A 22,155-nucleotide genomic window follows, 5' to 3' on the forward strand; every position below is an offset into this window, starting at 1 on the left:
GAGCCATTGGGGGATTTTGAAGAATTTGGGTAAAGAAACGAAGAGAGAAACGTTTCTCTGGAAAGGAAGTTTAGCTACAGGGATGTTGCTTGCCTGCCCAGTTTTCCTAGCCAAGAATTACACACACATGCACACACAGCCCTTTTTTTTCTCTCTCTCTCTTTTTTCCACTGAAGTTCCTTTGGGGAGTAAGGGTGGGGGAAGATAACATGTTTTCTCTTTTAAAAATCCAAAAACTTAGAAGAGTTGAAAGGGACGCTTAGCAATGGTGTGTTGATGTGTTGCTCCTTCCGAGGTTAGCTGGGAGACGGGAGTTGTGCTTGGAGGAAGGCAGGTGATTGGGAGCCTCAGGGTCAGTCCTGAGTTGGGGAAGATAATGCAGGGACCCTTTGAGGATCTGTGGGAAGAAATGAGGGCACGAAAAAGGGAAGAAATAGGGAGATGAGAAGGAAGAACATCAGAGGCAGGTCTTGCTCTAACCCCAAGAAACAGGGAAGAAACTGCTCCTGATACATACACGTTCTCTCTCCACCTTCCTCCTCCCTCAGGAAGGGGCAGGCAGTCGTCTCTAAGGTCGTTTCTGTAATAAATCATGCTCTAGCCTCCAGGCAAGCTGCTTTCAGAGGAGGTTTAGTAACCCCCTAACCTCGACTTCCATGAAGGACTGTGTGTGTGTGTTTCTAAGCCCTGCAGCTCACCTGCAGCCCTACCCCCCACCCCATAAAGCCATTGTGCCTAGGCCTCGGATACTGCTGGATAGGGCTCCAAAGCAAGACTGCGTTACTTCTGAAACTTCATGTCAATGATTCACCAAGCTTTTTAATCTGTAATCACGCAGTCCTGCATTTTGACAGAAATTTGACCCTTATTTTAACATCTGAAAAGTCAGAAGTGTAGGTGGAAAGAGTGTGAAGGGAAATCCGTTTCTCCTTTTTGAGGACCATTCATTTCTATTGGCCTTTCTCCGCAAAATAACACAGCTGGGGAAGATGGCATTTGCTCCAGTTATGGAAAATTATTTTGGCAGTGGTGATGTTCCGGTAAATTTTTGCTTTTAAGCACCTCAGTAACTTAGAATTTTTCATAAAAACAGTTTTGCCCTTTTTTTCCTCCTTTTAGATGCAGTTTTGTTATCCTGGTATTGCTTAGTTTAGCATTAGAATGTATTTCTAAGGCTAAGACTAGCTAATGTATTTCTAAGGCTAGCTAAGCTAGTTAAAATATAATGAAGATGTAAATATGTTTATGATTGGAAAATAGTCGTCAGAAAAAAATAGAACCACATTTAGAGCCTCCTCTTCTCAGTGATACCCACATAAAATGATTAATAGAATTCCTGAGCCTGGTTAAAACCCACTAGGTTTAAAGACCCCGAGGTTGGCCAACTGGATTGATTGACTGCCCGTGTCCTGGTCTCTAATGCCTGTTTTAGTTCGCCACCTACTGGTTCTGCTTAAGATTGCCATCAGTACTGTATGATAGATTTTCTAAGCATTTGTGGTTTACTTAGCATTCTTTCAGAATGACAATAACCCCAGTGCACTGAGCCACCCGTGGGTACCAAAGACTGCCAAGTAGGGACCCTATTTCTTCCAGGGCTTAAGTTACTTCTCAGTTATGTGGAAGGCACTTTGAAGACTTTACAGTCACTCTTAGGATTCTAGATCAGAACCTGTAAACAAATCAGTACCAATGACAAAAGTGGTCCCTCTAGTCAGAGATAATGGATGCAAAGTGTAGAAATTTTTTGCAGATACATAAACAGAAGCCTGATTTCTGTTCATGTGTTTGATTCTCTTTCTAAATTTGGTTTCTTCCTAGCTTGGCTTCCCTATCTTGTCTTTGTTAAAAGTTTTGATTATAGAAATAATAAACTTACACCTGTAATTCCCACACTTTGGGAGGCTGAGGCGGGAAGATCACTTGAGGCCAGGAGTTCGAGACCAGCCTGGCCAACATGGTGAAACCCCGTCTCTACTAAAAGTATAAAACTTAGCCAGGAGTGGTGGTGTGCACCTGTAATCCCCGCTACTTGGGAGGCCGAGGCAGGAGAATTGCTTGAACCAAGGAGGCAGATGTTGCAGTAAGGCGAGATCATTTCACCGCACTCCAGCCTGGGCGACAGGGTGGGACTCCATCTGAAAATAAAAATATATATAAATAATGAACTTTAAAAATAGAACACAGATGTGTAGAAAGCTGTCCCACCCACCACTACTCTCAAGAAGCTCCTGTTAACAGTTTCGGGTATGTGGTTCCAGGCGTTTTCTTTGCATATCCTTTATCTTCTTGTTTTATATTCTGTGACTATCACTAAAAGCATCGTCATTTAAAAGCTATTTTAGAAGCTACCAAATTGGAAACAAAGTGCTTGTAGACGTGTGAAATAGTCAGTGAGTTTGATTCTATTCATTGTGATATTTGAATTTTGCACAGACCTTTTTTTTTAACGTCCAGGATGCATTATTTAGTTAGGAGTTTCAAAATTAGGTATTCTAATCCTATCATTCCTTCTTTGTTTATTAACTTAAATACTTCTGTAATAAGAATATCCCTTCATCAACATTTGGATTACTTTGAGGTACATTTCTGAGCAAATAAACATACCTTTGTAATTATTTTTTAATAAAAGTAAATCAGGTTTTGTTAGTGCCAGTGTTTTTGTGTTTTGTTTTGTTTTGTTTTTGTTGTTGTTTTTTTTTGAGACCAGAGTTTCGCTCTTGTTGCCCAGGCTGAAGTGCAATGGCGCTATTTTGACTCACTGCAACCTCTGCCTCCCGGGTTCAAGCGATTCTCCTGCCTCAGCCTCCTGAGTAGCTGGGATTGCAGGTGTGTGCCACCACACCCGGATAATTTTTTATATGTTTAGTAGAAACGGGGTTTCACCGTGTTGGACAGGCTAGTCTCGAACTCCTATCCTCCGGTGATTTGCCCGCCTCGGCCTCCCAAAGTGCTGAAATTACAGGCGTGAGCTACTGCGCCTGGCCAGTGCCAGTGGTTTATACTAGACTGTGTTTCTCTTAGGATTACAAGTCTTGCGTTTCCTTAAACTTAGGTAAAACAAAAAATTAAAGAACAATAGTGATTTAAGTAATGCCTTAATGATAAAAAAGATGTAGCACGTTAATGTGTAATTCATTTCTAAAAGGATTCAGTAGTCGTTTCTGTGGCCATTAGACAAAGTCATTGAAGCTATGTGAGCTAAATGGTAGACTTAGAATTTGAACGAAAAGGAACTCCAGAGCCCATCCTCTTAATTTATTCTGCTGTGCTGCAATTAGTGGTAGTAAAGAGTGCAGGGTAACATGAAGTGTGGAGATGCTGGCCTCGCTTACAAGCTGTTGTTGCAGTGGTCCAGTTGTGAAGTGACAAGGCCTCATATGAGACCTCATACAGGATGTAGGCAGCTGTTAACTTTGAAACCGAATCTAGTCTGAGTTTTATTTAAGGGTGGGAGATGGACCTCTAAGGCTAGGGTAAGTTAGCAAAGAGGCAAATACCAGACATTTTTCTCCTGAAGTTGGAACCAACACATTTAGGGTCGTGTGTACAGAATATATATCCAAATTTTATGTGCATATGGATATAAATTAGGGCAAAGGGGTGTGTGTGTGTGTGTGTGTCTGTGTGTCTGTGTTTTAATCTCATTTGATAGACCTAAATCCTTGAGAAATAGATAAGGGAGGCATGCTCTGCATTTTACAAATGATCACTCTTGCCCCATGGCTGTGCTAGTTTGCAGTCTGCTTGAGTCTCAAAACCATGGCTCCTTCCTTATACACCTGAGAATGCGAATGCTTTAATTTAGAAGCATTTGCATCAAGATACTGTCTAGAGGGATAGATGAGTCTGGAAGAGTGAATTCAGTGTAAAAAGCTGGGGGTGGGGAGGTGGGAGGCTGCCACAGGGTGACCAGCCGCGAGTCAGGGCTGCTAAATGATCTGACCTCATTGATGTAAGCAGGAGATCTCACATCTTTTGTTTATGGTCCACTGTGAGGCATTGGACAACAATTCTTAGAACCATGTTCATCCGTACAGCTGCTAGGCTGGGAACTGGTTAATAATAGATCCTAAGACACAAAAGCGTTTTCATCCCTCATTATGAAATCATCTATTTTTCACTGGCTGTTGCGGTTTGTTCTTGCTGGAATACATAAGAGGGTAGTAGCACCATTGATTTCAGCAGCTTGGTATCAAATTGTATTTGCAGATTACAATACATCCTGTGATGCAGGAAAATATAATTTTGAAGTCAGGGCCTTATGTCAAGTTATTGATGAAATTCATGTGTTGTCATGAGATTGAAAACAGGCTTTCTTCAATGAATCAACGAAGCACAAAAACTACGTAGTATCACTTCCATAATTGTATGTGAAGATATCTTAGTATAACCCATAGAGCACCAATACAACAAATTATAGGATTGCTATCATGGAGGTGGGGATGGGAGTTTTTAACACTGAAATACAAGAAGTAATCCAGAACCCGGGATTCCTGCAGCTTCCTCACTCTAGAACTTGTTCAATTTGCCACTCAAACCGGGGTGATCTATAAAGACCTTAACTCTAACCAAAGCACTGAGCACTTAAACCAAATTTGCCTAGTGAGTGCCTGAAGTCAGTTTCTGAAAGTGTGTCTAGTAGCAGGACAGTGTTTCTGTAACTGAGGAGACACATTTGAACATTGAGCAGACTGAATATTTCATCTTGTGAAGAAGCAGTTGGCTTGATGTAGATTAGTGTTAGAAGTGGACTATACAGAACAGAAGAAAACAGAAGGGATGTCAAGCAGAGAACAACAGAAGAAAAGGACAGGACAGGATCAAGATCTTTACAATAGGCTCATTTCCTAATGAGGAGAAATCTGTGTGAAAACAAGCTAATATTCTTCATATGTGAAAAGTGCTTAGAAAACAATAAGAAGCGGTGGGGGGGTGTCAAGACCTGAGTAGGCATTTCTCAAAAGAAGAAATCCAAATGGTCAGTAAAGCTGAAAAAAATTAACTTCAATAACCAAATCAATTTAGAATAAAAATCATTTGCCATTTTGAGACTTAACAAGTTGGCAAGGTGTGTATGTTTTACAACACAAGTGATAACACATGTTGCTGGTGGAGATTTGGGGAAACAGGTTGTATTTTATTTATTTATTTATTTTTTATTTATTTTTTTTGAGACGGAGTCTCACTCTATTGCCCAGGCTGGAGTGCAGTGGCGGGATCTCCACTTACTGCAACCTTCGCCTCCCGGGTTCAAGTAATTCTCTGCCTCAGCCTCCTGAGTAGCTGGGATTGCAGGCATCCGCCACCACACCCAGCTAATTTTTGTAATTTTAGTAGAGACAGGGTTTCACCGTGTTGGCCAGGCTGGTCATGAACTCCTGACCTCGTGATCCATCCACCTCAGCCTCCCAAAGTGCTGGGATTACAGGCGTGAGCCACTACGCCCAGCAACAGGTTGTATTTTATTAATGAAAATAATAGTTCGTTTTTGCCAGATGATGCATCAGGCGCTTTGGGAAATGTACGTACTTCTCACCCAGGAATTCCCCTACAGAAAACTTATCCTAAAAATTAACGGTGTGCAGGAGGATATATTTAAAGAGGCTCATTGCTGTTTGTAATGGCGAAAATGTAGAAGCAACCCTAAGTGCCCAGTCAAGAGGAATGTGTTAAGTAAACTGATGTGTTCACACAGTGGCACGGGGGATTTGATGGTGCAGAACCATACTTACTGAAAAACAAACATTTTCACAATTAATTGTTCAGTGAAATGATAGGTACTAAATAGCATGTACACTGTGAGCCCAGTTTTAAAGAGGGTTTGTTAGAATAAAAATGAAATTTTAATGATGATTGGCCCTAGGTTTTCTTTTTGCTTGCCTTTTTTTCCCCTAATTTTTCTGTGACTAGCATCAGGGGAAAAGGGAAGGTGTTTAACAATCGTACATAATCTGAACCTCTAAAGAGTTGCACGGCAATCCCAGGCAAGCTTTGCTGCTTAGATGGGGCTGTACCTAATGTTCCAGAAAAGTCCGGGTTTATGTATTGAGTTAGAAATGTTGGTTGGCTCTCATCTGGTTATGACCATGGGGTCTGGTTTTAATTATGTAAATGGCATCTTTCATAGGTAAGGGAAACAAATTCCAGCCATTCCAGGGGTAAGGGAGAAAAAGGGGTAGAGAAGTGGGGTGAGGAGTATTCTATTTTATTTTATTATTTATTTATCTATTTATGTTTCTTTTGAGACAGAGTCTCGCTCTGTGACCCAGGCTGGAGTGCAGTGGTGCCATTTCGACTCACTGCAACCTCCGCCTTCTGGGTTCAAGCGATTCTCCTGCCTCAGCCTTCCGAGTAGCTGGGATTACAGGCGTGCGCCACCACACCCAGCTAATTTTTGCATTTTTAGTGGAGACGGGGTTTCAGCATGTTGGCCAGGCTGGTCTCAAACTCCCGACCTCAGGCGAATTGTCTGCCTCAGCCTCCCAAAGTGCTGAGATTACAAAGGTGAGCCACCTTGCCCAGGCTATATTTTATTTTTACTAGTTTGTATTTAAAGTAACCTTGAGATTTAGATAGATACCTTGTTTTGTTTTCTAGGCCGAACACCAGAGCACCCTAGAAGGTTTAACTAAAAGAATGCTCATGTTTGACCCAGTTCCTGTCAAGCAAGAGGCCATGGACCCTGTCTCAGTGGTAAGTTTTCCAAAATTGAACACCTCGCCTTATTTTTTCCAAGGGATGATAACATCATTGTGTGTCAAATTATTCCTTAAAATCATGGCCGGGTATGGTGGCTCACGCCTGTAATCCCAGGACTTTGGGAGACCGAGGCGGGCGGATCACCTGAGGTTGGGAGTTTGAGCAGCCTGACCAACATGAAGAAACCCCGTCTCTATTAAAAATACCAAATTAGCCGGGTGTGGTGGCGCATGCCTGTAATCCCAGCTACTCGGGAGGCTGAGTCAGGAGAGTTACTTGAACCCGGGAGGCAGAGGTTGCGGTGAGCCGAGATAGCAGAGATCGCGCCATTGCACTCCAGACTGGGTAACGAGCGAAAGTCCGTCTCAAAAAAAAAAAAAAAGAAAAAATCACTCATTACTCGACAGGCATTTCATAGGCAAACTTTTCTCAACGCCCCCAGGTATGAGTGAGCTAAATACTGTCCTAGCAGCTGTGGGTCCTTTAGTAAATGGGATCTGCGCTTCCTTAAGACCTGTGCCCGGCATCGCCCTAGGATATGATCAGCGTAGAATTTAGGCCATCGGCAAATCCTCTCATGACAGAAGTAATTTTACAAAAATTCCTCAGCCCTTTCGTGTGTAAAAATATATTAAGAATAGGATGATTTGCTTAAAAACCAATGACAACAGCCATATGGAGCTATGACTATATGAGAGATGACTGAGGGAAGCCAGCGAGAGAAAGAACTTGGCAGTGAGGATGGAATCTCGTTTATTTGGAAGAGTCTGGCTGGGTGGGAATTACGTGCATTGTCCTTTTCAGCACCTTAGCCCTAAGTCAGCCCCTCGGGAGCCAGGCCACTGGCTGCTCTTAGGCCACCAGGGACTAGCGAGGAGTCGGGTTTCTGCGGGTACACCACCAGTGCCATGGAGGTGAGACATGGTGACGGAGGAAGGTGTCTGACTTCAGAGCAGGGAGTGGTTTCAGCTTGAGGGATCTGGTTGAGTGAATATTGAATAACAAGGCAGCGCTCCCACTCTGTCTTGCTCTTTTCTTCCACGGGCTTGGAAAATATTCACAAGGGGGAAAACTTGGCCCCGGTTGTGTATCTGAAGGTTGGTAATGACACGCTTGCAAAATTAGATCATCCTTATGCATGGGCTCTGGAGGTTCCTGCCAAAAATGTTTATACAAGACATGGGGGTCACGCCGAGGCCCTTGGAGCTGAGTTGCCATGGATATTACTAAGCCAGTAAAGTGTTTACCAGTATCTATAATGCAAGTTAAGGCAGAAGGGCTTTAAGGAAATAACATTTGCATTCCAGCGTGATAACTGAATAACCAAGTGTCTGAATATGGTAGCAACTGAGCAATAAGGATTTTATTAATCAAAAAACTAAATTACTTTTTTTTTTTGAGATGGAGTCTCACTCTGTCGCCTAGGCAGGAGTACAGGGTGTGATCTCAGCTCACTGCAACCTCCGCCTCCTGGGTTAAAGTTATTCTTCTGCCTCAGCCCCCATAGTAGCTGGGATTACAGGCGCCTACCACCATGCCCAGCTAATTTTTGTATTTTCAGTAGAGACTGGGTTTCGCCATGTTGGCCAGGCTGGTCTTGAACTCCTGACCTCAGATGATCCACCCACCTCAGCCTCCCAAAGTGCTGGGATTACAGGCATGAGCCACCGCTCCTGGCCAAACAACTAAATTACTTTGAATGTTATTCGGTGCTGTCGTTGTATTCATCACATCCCCATCCCCGGCATCACTACATGATCACGTTAGAGGAAAATGAAGGTACAAAATTTCCCCATTAATTATATTCTTGAAATAGGAATAGGTTTGTAGCACTGGAGAATATGATTCATTTTACAAATGGTGCAGAGCCATCAGTGAGGCATTTCACTGGTCAGTGTACTTCCAGTACTTTTAATCAAGCGTGAAAATAAGGCTCAAGAGTCTAATATAAAGCTAAAATGAAGATCCACATTGCTAAATTGGTGTGACATATGTAATTAAGTGCAAGGAAATGCACTTAACCGAAAAAAAAAAGTGGAATAAAATGAATTTGAAGTAACTATTAAACTTGCATTGTTTTAACGTATTAATACACGAAGTTAAAATATGGAGGAGTGATTTTGCAGTTAATGGTCTTTTTCTCCTTCATGTGCTAGATTTCAACTGCAACTGACACTTTTAGAATTTAGTTTCACCAAGTTACTGTCAGTCCTTCAAAATGAAGATTTTTTTTTTTCTTGTTTTGGTTTTAACTTTATTCAGCAGGAAGTATTTTTTTCTTAATTCAGTGCAACCTAAGTTAACAGAAACATTTGAGGCGTGGGGTGTTAAAATGATTTTACTTAAAAAAATTAAAAAGCTTTTGTTTCCAGTCTTAAATCTTCAAATTTCATCTTTCCTGCCTTCATATGTGAAGTATATTGAACCTAATTTATTATTCCTTTTTCTTTTTAATTCAGTCTTTGACCTGAAGGTCAAAGTCTTTGGCTATTCAAGTCAACGTTGTAAACATTAAGGCACAATAGGACATTTGTGAAAATATTTTTAATTTCTACAGATGAATAAAAATATTTTATAGTAACTTATTTCTCCCCCTCTTCCCACCCCCTAAAAGGATAGCACAGCAGAAACAATCGCTTGTTTGCGCTTTTGCTATAGGTTAGAGAAAGTGAGGACATGTCATTTCCCTCTTAACCACATATAAGCCCTCATACTGTTCTCCACTAGCTTTGTGCTTTGAGGCTTGGGGTCACCCTGTTAAAATTTGCAAGAATGAGGAACAGAGTAGACTCTGCCTCCCCAAGTCTGTGCCTTCAGTCTCTGCTATTTACTGTCCCTCTGATCTTGGCAAAATCACCAGCAGCTCCCCGAGTTTCTGTTTTTTTAAAAAAAAAATTATAAAATATGAAACTGTGTAAAAAAGATGCACATGTACATAAATTGTTTTTTTACCATTTCCCAAAAGATTGATAATTAAAGGATTTAATTCAGGAAGTGAGTAAGGAAACAAATTGTAAAAAACAAAACAAATCAAAAAACAAAGTTTAAAGTATTCTTCTATTCCTGTGGAAAGATTGCTTTTGAAGAAAGGATTAATAATATTCTGTCATCTTTGGTCATCTAACAGACCGAAAGTATAGATAGGAAAGTATGTCAAATCAGTAATTTCCTCTGCTCTAACAGAAACATTTCATGGCTTTTTCAAGCCTGGTAGAAAGAGAGCGTTCTACCTCTGTGTGCATGGGGCTGCGTGCCATTTGCTGTTCCCAGAGTGTGTGTTTATACATGCATCACGCCTTCCTGTGCCTGGAACCCTCTCTTGGATGAAGATTCTTTTGACTTGCCCTGTCACGGACATTCACTTTTTTTCATGTTGATGAATAGTGAAATAGAGATTTCATCCATGTTTTAGTCATTTCATCCACTGAAACTGTCTTATAATGGAAAACTCGCCAAAACTATTCCTAATAAAATAAGAAACTATTGCAATTATCACCTTAGCATAAAGTGGTAGTTAGAACTTTGGGAAATTATCCAAACGTTGTACCTCTTTCCCTGTCACAATTAAAATCATTTTTTTAAAGTTCAAAATAATTGGCATATTATTCTTCACCTTATCAGTAGTAAAAACTTGATAAGAGAGTGTGTTAACTTACTACACATTCATCAAGTATTAACTGAGCACCTATGCCAGGCCCTCATCACCTCACAGTACAGTGAGAAGCAGCAGTCAGTAAGTAAATGCACACTGTGCAGGGGTGTGAACATCTGAGTGCATGTTACAGACGGAAAGAAATTTTTCTTATGGCAGATCAGTGGTTTTGTTGGGGGGGGGGTTTGTTTTGGTTTTGTTTTTGTGTTTTTTTGGTTTTGTTTTGGTTTTGAGACAAGGTATTGCTCTGTTGCCCAGGCTGGAATGCAGTAGCGAGATCACTGCAACCTCAAACGCCTGAGTTCAAGCAATCCTCCTGCCTCAGCCCCCCGAGTAGCTGGAACTATAAGCAAGCACCACCATGCCCGGCTACATTTTTGTTTTTTCTGTAGAGAGGGGGTCTCACCATGTTGCCCAGGCTGGTCTCAGACTCCCAGCCTTAAGCGATCCTCCTGCCTCAGCCTCTCCAGGTGCTGGAGTTACAAGTGTGAGCCACCATGCCTGCCCCAGCCCATTGTTTTAAGCCCTTATGATCCCTCGTGGAGTCCAGAAGCCCATGTCTGTGTCTAGTGTTTGGACTGCTCTGTTCCAGGACACAGGGTCTCTTGGACTAAGCAGCATGCACAGAGGGCACTGGAGGTCCATCCGTGGCCAGAGGCACATTTTCTGCTTCATCAACGCTTGTCTCTGATTTGGATTTGGGGCCAGTACAGCCGCACTTGTATGCATTGCTTTGATAGAACATAGGAACTGTCTGGAACAGAGGGGAAGGCTGTTACCGGGTTGTACCTGCCCCAGGGCACACACCCAGCCGTGTCAGTCCCTACACGGCACCAGATTGTTGGAAGCTGATTGCAAAAGCTTGTGCGCTCCACCCAAATAAAGTGAACCAGTTTGAGAGGCCACATGTCTTCACCCTGTTGTGAGGCAGTTGGGCTGGAAACAGTTAATTATCTGCCCAGAGCTGAGTATCTGTGACCAAATGTGTCTCCCCACAGTTAGTCTTGTACCTTACAGTAATCGCACATCCAATAGAGGGAATGAGGGCATTCATTTGAGAACAGACTTATCAGCAAACTGCATAATGTTGATAAAACTTAGCTTTATGTGTGGCTTTTTCTGTCTTAATAGCTTGAGAAACCTGAGAATGTTATTAAATTTGCAAATCTGGAGGTTCTAAATTCCTACTCTCCCAAACCTCACCCCATGCGTAGAAAAATCCAGCAATGACAGCAATAAAACTATGTCCTCATTTTGCTTCCCATTTAGCTGCCAATAACTATTGGCATTAAAATCTAGGTCATAGGGAGGTCTTGGAAGAATAGAGCTGAAAATAAGGGAGAAGCTACATTTTGGTCAATAGAAACAATGCTGCCTCCCATTTCCTAAAGTTTTTTTCCTAGTACCAGAACCATTGCCCTTTGGAGAATTATATAAAGCACATTAGACTTTAGGCCTAGGAGAAATCATTCTCCTTTCTATATTTAATTACTCCCTGAAACTCTCCAGTGTACATGATTTATAATGGGTTTTTTTGTTGTTGTTAATGAACTTTGTGCCTCTTTTAATAATACCCATCTTAATATTTACATTTAAATATATTTAATACTTACTGTTGCTATGTTTTGGACCTCTTGTGTTGGTACTGTGCATGCCTGGCTTTAAAGAAAGGTAGAGAATCTTTTCTTTTGATCCTTGATCTATAACTCAAAGCTGTTTTTATGCATATTGTGTTTTCTGATTTTATATCCTTCATATTCTTGTTTTTAAGCAGTATTAGTAGTGAAAACTGGCTGGGCATGGTGGCTCATGTCTGTAATCCTAGAACTTTGGGAGGTTGAGGCGGGCAGATCACTTGAACCCAGCAGTTCGAGACCAGCCTGGACAACATGACAAAACCCAGTCTCTACAAAAAAATACAAAAATTAGCCAGGCGTGGTGTCACGTGCCTGTGGTTCCACTTGCTCCGGAGGCTGAGGTGGGAGAATCATCTGAGCCCAGGAGGTCGAGGCTGCAATGAGCTATGATCGTACCATGGCACTCCAGCCTGAGTAACAGTAAGACCCTATCTCAAAAAATTAAAAAAAAAAAGAAAAGAAAATTCTTTTTCTCTCCTTTAAATAGACCTTTAGCATTTTTACTTTCTATCTCTGTCATTTAGAACATTGCTATCCAAAAGGAAGCCTAAGTTCCCTCGCTCCACTCCCCAGTAATTCAAAATTTGCATTTTAACGAGTGCTCCAGGTAGATGGATGTGCACAGTAAAGTTAGAGAAGCGCTGGTTGGGAGCAGTAGAGCCCATGACAGTGGGCATCTCTTGTATAAGCAGGGACAAGAAGGGTTTTCTAGTATGGCGTACGTATAAGCTCATTGTGTAGATTATCCCATAACCTCACAACCTCCTGGAAGGTGGGGATTCAGAACAACCTTAAGAAGTTTGCCATATCCTCATAGCACCTGCACTCCTAATATTTAGTTAGTAATTTTTCTTGCCTTCTTTTATAGAATTGCTTTTTCACATAATAAATTTATTTTAAAAGCAAACTTGGTACCACTACTGCAAAATATATGTGCAACAGTTTTTTCTGACACATACAAATAAACACGTAACAATTTTAGCTTCGTCTGTGCTCATCGTGCACCCCACCTAAAAGCATCTTAGGTACACGGAGAGTGATGTGCACCACGCTGCAGGAATCCCTGTTCTAGGAAGTTACACAGATTATAACGGTCTGGATAAAGAAAGAAAGAACAGAAGATGGCAAAGCATGATCTTAACCATGAGGACCTGACATCCAAACCAGATGAAGATAAACACAGTTACGTGATCAAACGTTTCACTGACTGGCTCCTCCGTGACAGGCTGCTCTGCAGGCCTGGAGCAGGGACTGGGCATCTGGAATTTTAAAAACAGCACAGATGATTCCAATGCATAACCAGCCGGGGATTCGCCAGATCTCAGTAGGAATCCCCATCAAAACCACTGCTGCCCCACGGTGATAACTCACGTTAGTGGCCCCTAGAGGGGTCAAGGAGGCCCAGAAATTAATAGTGCATTTATGCTGTTTAGTTATGAGGCACTATTGGGTTTTCTTGGTTGCATCCCGAGTTAGTATTGTCTCTAACTCATAAACACATAGGATTTTAGAGCTGGAAGAGAAGCACAATATGTTGTTTATCACTGTCACTGTCAGAATTCAAGTACAAAGAATTTTCTGCAGGTAAGCAGGCTTGACATGCAAAATTTCAGTTTCCCTAAAATGCCTAGTAAAGAAAATGGTGTATGTTGAGTTTAAATTTTTTTAATTAAAAATTAGGTTGCATTCTACAAAGAAAATTTACAACAAAATGTTAGTTAGGGAATAGAAGTACTTTCGGTGAACTCCATGGTCAAGGACAGTGCCCATTGTGTGAAATTATGATGACTGGTTTGTATTTAAAGCTGGCAGATGCAGGTAAAGTTATCCTGATATTTTAAGAGAGAAAGGTGTTTGAAGATAAATGAGGTCAGTTGTGGACCAGATCTTGGGAAGGAAACAGACTATTTTATCTCTTCTGCACTCTGTTTGTGCCCCAGCCTCATTTGATGTGCAAGTAGCAGGGTATAGAGAAGAGAACACGGGGCCCCAGCTTGTGTGAATGACTTTGAGCACTGCATTTCCTTATGTGAGTCATATCACGTTAGGTGTTTCTTACAGTTCTGTGTCATCCACAGACTTGCCATTCAAGTCTACAGCTTCATTCAGATTCTGAATAAGAACATTGAGCAAGTTAGGGCCAAGGACATTATTGCCCCAGTGAGGGTGGCCTTCAGTACAAAGGTGTGTATGGTGACTGACCCCCTCCTGGTTTGCCTGAGACTGTAGAGTTTCATGGGATGTGGAACTTTCAGTGCTGAAACTAGCACAGTTCCAGGCTGACTAGGATCGTTGGCCAGTCCTAGGCATGGATTGGTCAGCTGCTGAAGTCCGTCAAACGAAAAGTACTGTCTATCTTGCAGCCCCATTCTTGCTTATCATACACAACTATGATGAGAAATCAATGTCCTGCCGAAGTTGAAGACACTACTTATCCTGAGAAATAACTGTCCTGCCGAAGTTAGACACCAAAGCTAGGGAGCAATTCCTGCTCATCAAGAAAGCCCACCAGAAAAGCAACCAGGTTGGTTTGGCTTGGCTGGTTCTTGGTGAACCCCAGCTCTGCCTCCTAATGATAATGGCCCCCAAGCCTGTGCTGTCACCTGTCTTAGAATTTTGCCAGGTATTGGCCTTAACGTTTGACACAGGAGTCATCTTAGGATTAAATTTCAGATTTTTCGTGTGCAGTAGTGACCACACTGATCTTAGTTTTAATGTTTTTGAGACTGCCTCTCAGCATTTTTAATGTTGTTGAGACTACCTCGCTGAGCATTTTTTTTAAGGTCAAGTATATATCGAAATCTAAACTGCTTTGTAAAGCCCATGTAATTGTTAAGTGCCTTGTTAGCATGTTTTTTAAATTCATGTTTCAAGTAAACGGACTTACTTGGCTGTTGACACGTTTTCCTTTTCCTTTCTAATAGTCATACCCATCTAATTACATGGAATCCATGAAGCCCAACAAATATGGGGTCATCTACTCCACACCATTGCCCGAGAAGTTCTTTCAGACCCCAGAAGGCCTGTCACACGGAATACAGATGGAGCCAGTGGACCTCACGGTGAACAAGCGGAGTTCACCCCCTTCGGCTGGGAATTCGCCCTCCTCTCTGAAGTTCCCGTCCTCACACCGGAGAGCCTCCCCTGGGTTGAGCATGCCATCTTCCAGCCCACCGATAAAAAAATACTCACCCCCTTCTCCAGGCGTGCAGCCCTTCGGCGTGCCACTGTCCATGCCACCAGTGATGGCAGCTGCTCTCTCACGGCACGGAATACGGAGCCCGGGGATCCTGCCCGTCATCCAGCCGGTGGTGGTGCAGCCCGTCCCCTTTATGTACACGAGTCACCTCCAGCAGCCTCTCATGGTCTCCTTGTCGGAGGAGATGGAAAATTCCAGTAGTAGCATGCAAGGTAAATTCCGCCACTGCTTCATGCTGCTGCACTTGCTTAGTGTACTGGCGCTTCACCAGATGGGCTGGGTGAGGAAGCACGGGGGCAAGAGCTGTTGAACTCTTCAGAGGAAATACTCATCTGCCTAAGGCATTTCCTTTTCTTTTTTTCCCCCCTGAAGTGTTGATACTGGAAGAGGTCCCAAGAATCGGGCTGTCTGTTTGATACCATGAGACGATTACTTTCATTATGTAATAGTCAACTTGGGGACAGAAAGAATCTTGACTTTATGTCGCTTTCTTGAATTCCTACATGGTTCTAAGTACAAAAGGCATTTAATAAATACTTTTTGATCGTGGTGAAAACTAATAGCAATCAAAAGCCACCTTGTTTACCAGCTGGTCATAGACAGAGGACTATGGGGTAGAAAGGAAATAATCCAGAATTATAAGAACGAATCATTTCAGGGCTGGTGTTTTAGAATCCAGGTCCCTATATTTGCTGCTTACTGGCAAAATAATGGTCAGGAGAGGCAAGAATCTCCCCCAGATTTGTTCCTGCTATAATCTGCCAAAGGCAAATAAATCTGTCATATCTGTGTTGTAGATAGGAGCTATGCAGTAAGCTTTGAAAAGCTGAAATTGGTAAACTGTATGTGGAGTGACTTTTCTATTTTTATTTTTTAGTACCTGTAATTGAATCATATGAGAAGCCTATATCACAGAAAAAAATTAAAATAGAACCTGGGATTGAACCACAGAGGACAGATTATTATCCTGAAGAAATGTCACCCCCCTTAATGAACTCAGTGTCCCCCCCGCAAGCATTGTTGCAAGAGTAAGTATATTTAGGCCTACCCAGCATTTGCATAGTAGCGTGCATCTTGGAACCTGGAACGGAAGCACAAGATTTCATACGTGTGATGTGGTGTGGATGACCAGGAACGGCTTATAGTCTGTGGCCGCCACTGGTCCGGTACCACTAGTCAAGATGGGAGAATCCCTCCAAAAACAATATGCTGTTACACTGACAACGTTATGACAAAATTTACATCAAGTTTTCGTTGAATCAGTCATCCATGATTTTGCACCTTACCACATGAATTATTTTTGTTGTTTTTTTTTTTTTCATTCTTCCAGGCTATGTATACTTAGTTTTTCCATGATGAGAATCCTTGTATAGATTAAACTTGGTGTTCTGTGGATCAAGTAAAGTTTTCATGTGGATACACTTAGTCCTTACAGAGTGTATAGTATCCTGTAGAATTGCCATCCAGTAGGAAGGTTGTGCGGTATTGGTCAGCATCCAAGCACCTGAATGGTGGTTTCTTGTAGGTCTAACATGGTATAATGTGGTCGTGCCACATATAGGTTCAGTAGCCTCATTTATGGGATCCCACTGTAGATAACCTTGGCCTCCACCAGTGATTACACTGAAGGCTGGGTTTGTAGTTGCTAAGAAGATGGCCTTCAGGTCCAGCAAGGATCCCACCTCTGTTCTCTATCATATGTGTGATCTTGGACTAGTCACTTAATTTGCTGCCCCCATTTCTGTTTTCATTATTGATTGTAGTTATAATTGTCTTGTGTTACGGTGCTTCAACATTGGATTCAGCAGCCAGCTTCCGAGTACAAAGGCAACGATTACCTCCACAGTGTCCCTCCCATCATCCTCCTGCATCGTTTTCCTCCACTTGAATAAATGTTCTACCCACCTTTCTCCTTGATCTTCTCTACCCCTCCACCCCGCTCCCTCTCACAATTAACTCTACAGCAGAATGTGAATTCTCTGATTTTAGAATAACTATTTTATGGGCAACTTCAAATATATCCTAGTTGTATCCACATTCAGCTCGGGTAGGTACCTTCATAGTAGCTCATGGATTAATTGTCCACTGCACCCAATCATAGTCATTTTTGGTTTGGGTTGTCATATGCTCGTCAATAGATGAAGAAGAGAATAACTCTTAGCCAACTGCATCAGCAGTAGGGAGAGAGTCTCTGATGGAATTATATTTTATTATTCCTCACAATTGCATAGTGCCCTCTTCCCTCAAAAAAAAAACCTTCCCAGATGTTTTCAAAGAAATTATTTCATTCTTCCACAACAAGCATGTGGGAGTCAGAGCAAAAGGCAAACGGATTACCTGAGACATTAGATAACTCACCAGTAATCACACTGCTAACAGCTGAGGGGCCCTGGGCTTGATCTCCTGCTTCCGAATCAGGGCTTTTCTTGCCATCTTGTCATATCCAACCCGTTGCATCTGCTCATGCACTCAAGTGAAAGGAAAAAAATGACTAGGCAAAATGGATACATCTTAAAGGTGGAATTAACTTTTTTTATGTTGAGAGATGTTTCTGGCAAGGTAACTAGCAACATGGCATGCACTTACTGTTGTTCCTGCACGGGTGATGAAAAAGATGCTATAAAACTAAACAAAGCCAAGTGCCTCCATAGGGAGGGATCCGTTGACTGGACAAGTGTTATTCCAAAGTCTGGGTTATTGTGAATTGTGGTATAAAACATTGCAGAAGATTTGAAAGCAATATTCTGTGCTCTGAATGCTGCTCAAAAGAAAATACTTTTCTCTTGTTTTAAGTACTATTCTTTTGATGATCTCAAGCTCAGTGGCTTTTAATGATTAATGAGTAATATGCTTTTTTTAAAGCTGACCTAAGAATGCATTCTGCTTCTCAAAAAAATGCAACAGATGAGCCACAGCTGGGACGTGTACTCTTTAAGTAATGTTCTCACAGGTGTGATTAAGTAACGTCTTGGAGTATGCCCAGTAGCAGCCCACGTAGGAAACCAGCTAGCCAGGAAAGAATCACTTGAAACCAGGCACCCAGTACCACTGCAGTGAGGCAGCCCCAATAATATTTGCCTTAGGAAACCCTTCCTTTCCAGAGGCAGACTTAAAAGTGCAGGTTTGAAATCCATTTGCTTGATTGTGGTGTTAACAGCTTTAGGATTATTTATAAAGGCACTCAAAGGTACATCAAATTCTTTTTGTTCTAGATTTACAAAAAGATTTCTTTGTTCTAAATACATAAAACTATATTTAGAACAAAAATCATAAGGATCAGATTTCCCTATTGAGTTGTGTATGTGAATTATAGCAAACTTAAGAAGGGCTGACTCAGCTCAAAACAGTGGACAGATGTCTTATATGTATTAGCTCTCCAACTTCTTAGTGATAATAATCCCAAACCACCTCTTTGAAAATGGGAGTAGAGACCGAAAAGTGTGAGATCCCAAGACTCTTAATCTAGCTTTGGCCTGAACCAACATCAGTCTCTTGAGAGATGCGGCAGCTAACCGTGCTCAGAAGGCTTAAGGGACACAGCTCAAGCAGAGAGATCCTGGTTTGGGGACATCCTCAAAAAACTCATGAAATTAAACAACCATAGGGTACAAAGTTACAAATAGAGTATTTTGAACCTCACAATATTCATGGCGACCGTTTAGTAGCTTTATCTTGGGAACAGACATTGTTCTGAGATATAACCTTCTGAGATAACATTATCATCATCCCCAGTTAACAGAGAGGAAACCGAGACACAGAGAGGGCGAGATCTTGGCCCAGGATCACAGAGACTGTCAGTGACAAAGCTGGGATTTGTAACCGCAGCCCACAGCCTTTCGGTGCACCTTTATATGTAAAATAAACAACTGGAAAGGGCAATCAGAATTACTGCACAGAAACCATTTGATTCCCAACCCATAAAATCCAATAATTGGGAGAGATTTCTAAAGTTGTCTGAGAAAGATAGTCTCCCAGTATCCCAAAGATATGTGAAAGTTTTATAGATAATAATTAAATTTCTACCCCAGCACTTTATTTCCTGAATTTCTTTTAATGGAGATGAAACGTTTTCATTAGATGACATTAAAGCTGAAAGTTAAAAATAAACAACTTTTTCTTTCTATTGAAGGATTTTAAATGAATAATTCAGCTTATAAAAACTCTGTGAACCTCTCACTTTGCTGTGTTCTCTGCTATTTGTTTGCACATATATATATTTATATATATAATTGAAGTCCTTGTTCTTTTCCCCCTCCTCACTATTTTATGTTCACTTTTCCATGTATCTAAACTTGGCCTATCCATCTCTACCCCCCTTCCAGGTACTAGAGTAGGAAGGTGAGAGTCAACACTGACAGTTTCCTTTGCTCATAATAAAGGATGAGAAGTAAATAAATAAATAATTTAAAATAATTTTTAAAAAAAAGCATGAGAAGTAAGGTCACTTAAGAAACACACCTTTTATTCGTTTTCTAGTCACTTCTTAGCATGCCTGAAAAAGTTATTGACAAGGGATGTGTATTCAAATATTTACCAAGACAAGTTTTATATCAAGAGACTCCCTTTTGATTTTTATGGATAAATTTTTTTTATTCTTTTTTTAAGCTCACTAGTTAGAGTGTTTACTCATCAAATTCTTTTTTTCCTGTTCACACATCTTTTTTCTCCTCAAACACACTTGTGCAAAATATTCCTGTATTATATGGAACATTTTAGGAGTTATAGATTTAAATATGAAAGAGAAAGAAGTTTTTCATTACAGTTAGAGGCCAACAACATACACTTGTGATATATCGAGTAATTAGTCATTAGGAAAGTGAATGAGCAGATTAGAACATTATAATTACTTACATTAATCAGCAGGGGAAGCCGAGGAACGTAACAGACTTTTCCCAGCTCTTCCTCCATCTCCCTTTTCTCTCCACCACCTTCTTGCTGAAAAAAAGAAAGCTTAGATTATAAGATTTTTAACAGGATTTGGTTTCGAGTCCACCCAGGGAAGGCGCAAACTCAGGAATGAGAGAAATCAGGAAGGTAGGGAGAATGTCAGGCGTCCCATGAGGGAGCCGGCACCACGTGAGCCAGCATCATGGGTGACCACAACACTGCGTTGAAATTCTCCCTCATACAGGAATCACAGTGACAGTGGAGGCTTGAGTTTGTGAAGACAGCAATGCCAACTTTTTTGTTGTTTTTTGGAAGAGCCGGCATTTGAAAATTGCATGTGAATTGGCAGTCTCAAAGGGACTCCAATTAAATGCCAATTACATAAAGGTTAGAAACATAGATATACCCTACAATGTGGTTTCCTGAGGCTTAGGAGTTTGATCTTTTCCATTTTTCCCTAGCCAACAATAATGAAAATCAGAGCAGCCTGTGAAAAAATACAGTGTTCAGCATTGCCTAGAACCGCAAGATTCTATAAATAGGCAAAAGTTGACTGAGGGAAAGAGCCTCCCCAGCACTCGGCGCCTGCCTCTAGCATAGCACTTAACCCTTCTTACTGTCATTACTTATCTCCATGTCTGTCTCCCCCTAGAGTGTGAGCTCCTCGAGGGCAGGAACCCTGTTTTTATTCATCTTTGTGTCCCGGTGCCAAGCACAGTGCCTGGCTCATGGTAGGTGCTCACTCAATGTTTGTTGAATGAATATAGCAGTGCTTCTTGGGTTGATCAGCTAATTTCTTTCTGTTTATTTTGTCGGGATTTTTTGTTTGTTTGTTTTTGCCCAGTGTTGTTAATGCTTTTAGTAGACTGATGAAAAAAGAAGAACGTGCTCTCAACACTTTGCCTGTAACCTTGGCTTTCACAGGAATCACCCTTCGGTCATCGTGCAGCCTGGGAAGAGACCTTTACCTGTGGAATCCCCGGATACTCAAAGGAAGCGGAGGATACACAGATGTGATTATGATGGATGCAACAAAGTGTACACTAAAAGCTCCCACTTGAAAGCACACAGAAGAACACACACAGGTATTAGAAACACCAGACCCACTTCATCTTTCTTCTTAAGAAGTATTAGAATGGAATGCAAAGGTTGTTACGATGAAAGGTTTTCAGGCATCTTGAAAGTTACCATAGTCATCTCCAGATGTGTCATCTCCAGATTAGTTGTGCAGAATGAAGATGTTGCCAATGATTCGCCTTGGTAATAAGTTAAAGTAGATTCAAAGTAATCCCCAAAACAAGGCCGCTCACAATCACTTGCAGTTCTGTGCTCTCTAGCAAAGGAGGGAGAAAGGGTTGGAACCTTTGCCACTGGAACGGGGGAAGTGCTTTCACAGTCAAGGATGTGGCCTCCCTACGAGCTATTTCACATACATGCATTGTAAATTCATGAGAGCCAAGAACAGTCTTTGTGTAGCACAAATTAATCCAACAGTTTAACACAAACAATCAAATAGAAGACTGTCCTTGAAGGAAAGAAAGGTGAAGAAATGTGGTTAATATTTGTCTTCTAAACTTGAGGGAGCTCTTATGCTATTGCCTACCATATTTGTTTTAGGATTTCTTCCATCTTGCCCAATACTGAATATAGAACATGAGCAGCCGAATCATACAAAGGTCATTATAGCCAAGAAAAATGTGAAATTGGTCTCAGTGCCAAATGTTTTGGTAGTAAAACATCTTAAGGAAATAATACAAAAATGTTTTAACAGCCAGGTGCAGTGGCGTGCACCTGTGGTCCCAGGTCCTTGGGAGGTTGAGGCAGGAGGATTGTTTGAGCCCAGGAGTTCAAGTCCAGTCTGGGCAACATAGGGAGGCCTTGTCTCTAAAAAAAATTAAAAATGAAATGTTTTAACAGCCTGATTGACTGTTAGTAGTGGTGATGCATATATAGTAAGGCTCATCTCACCTCAAACTCTTTGATGTGAAATTCTAGTTTGACAGCAGTTTGCATCTGTGTACATTTTCGTTAGCAGTGTAGGTTGCTTTTCTGAGTCTTGCAAATCATTTTTACTCAGA

At 41.4% G+C, this 22,155-nt stretch overlaps 1 protein-coding gene and 1 long non-coding RNA gene across 13 annotated transcripts in view; one reads left to right on the top strand and one right to left on the bottom strand.

Moving 5' to 3' along the window:
- The window catches only part of KLF3 (KLF transcription factor 3), a 37,354-nt gene that overhangs the window by 10,092 nt on the left and 5,107 nt on the right, over positions 1-22,155 (top strand). For 2 of the 10 annotated variants that reach the window (XM_074039544.1, XM_074039545.1), the window contains exons 2-6: positions 6,253-6,507; positions 6,601-6,696; positions 14,916-15,402; positions 16,068-16,218; positions 21,002-21,162. In XM_074039544.1, coding sequence (XP_073895645.1) covers positions 6,640-6,696; positions 14,916-15,402; positions 16,068-16,218; positions 21,002-21,162 — 856 coding nt within the window. In that variant the 5' untranslated portion in view covers positions 6,253-6,507; positions 6,601-6,639. Of the gene's footprint in view, positions 1-6,252; positions 6,508-6,600; positions 6,697-14,354; positions 14,516-14,915; positions 15,403-16,067; positions 16,219-20,729; positions 20,809-21,001; positions 21,163-22,155 lie in introns of all 10 variants that reach the window. The other 8 variants (XM_045392244.2, XM_065544864.1, XR_012434777.1 and 5 more) reach the window with 7 other exon arrangements.
- Positions 261-15,298, bottom strand: LOC135970900 (uncharacterized). 3 transcript variants are annotated; one of them, XR_012434780.1, is made up of 4 exons: positions 15,184-15,298; positions 13,179-13,250; positions 2,017-2,138; positions 261-397 (listed from the first exon to the last, which is right to left on the bottom strand). It is a non-coding gene; the product is annotated as an uncharacterized lncRNA (long non-coding RNA). The 3 variants fall into 3 exon arrangements; XR_012434779.1 differs by having other exon boundaries at positions 13,143-13,250; XR_010586790.2 differs by lacking the exon at positions 13,179-13,250.

This window comes from Macaca fascicularis, chromosome 5 (genome assembly GCF_037993035.2).
Source record: "Macaca fascicularis isolate 582-1 chromosome 5, T2T-MFA8v1.1".
NCBI classification, from domain to species: domain Eukaryota; kingdom Metazoa; phylum Chordata; class Mammalia; order Primates; family Cercopithecidae; genus Macaca; species Macaca fascicularis.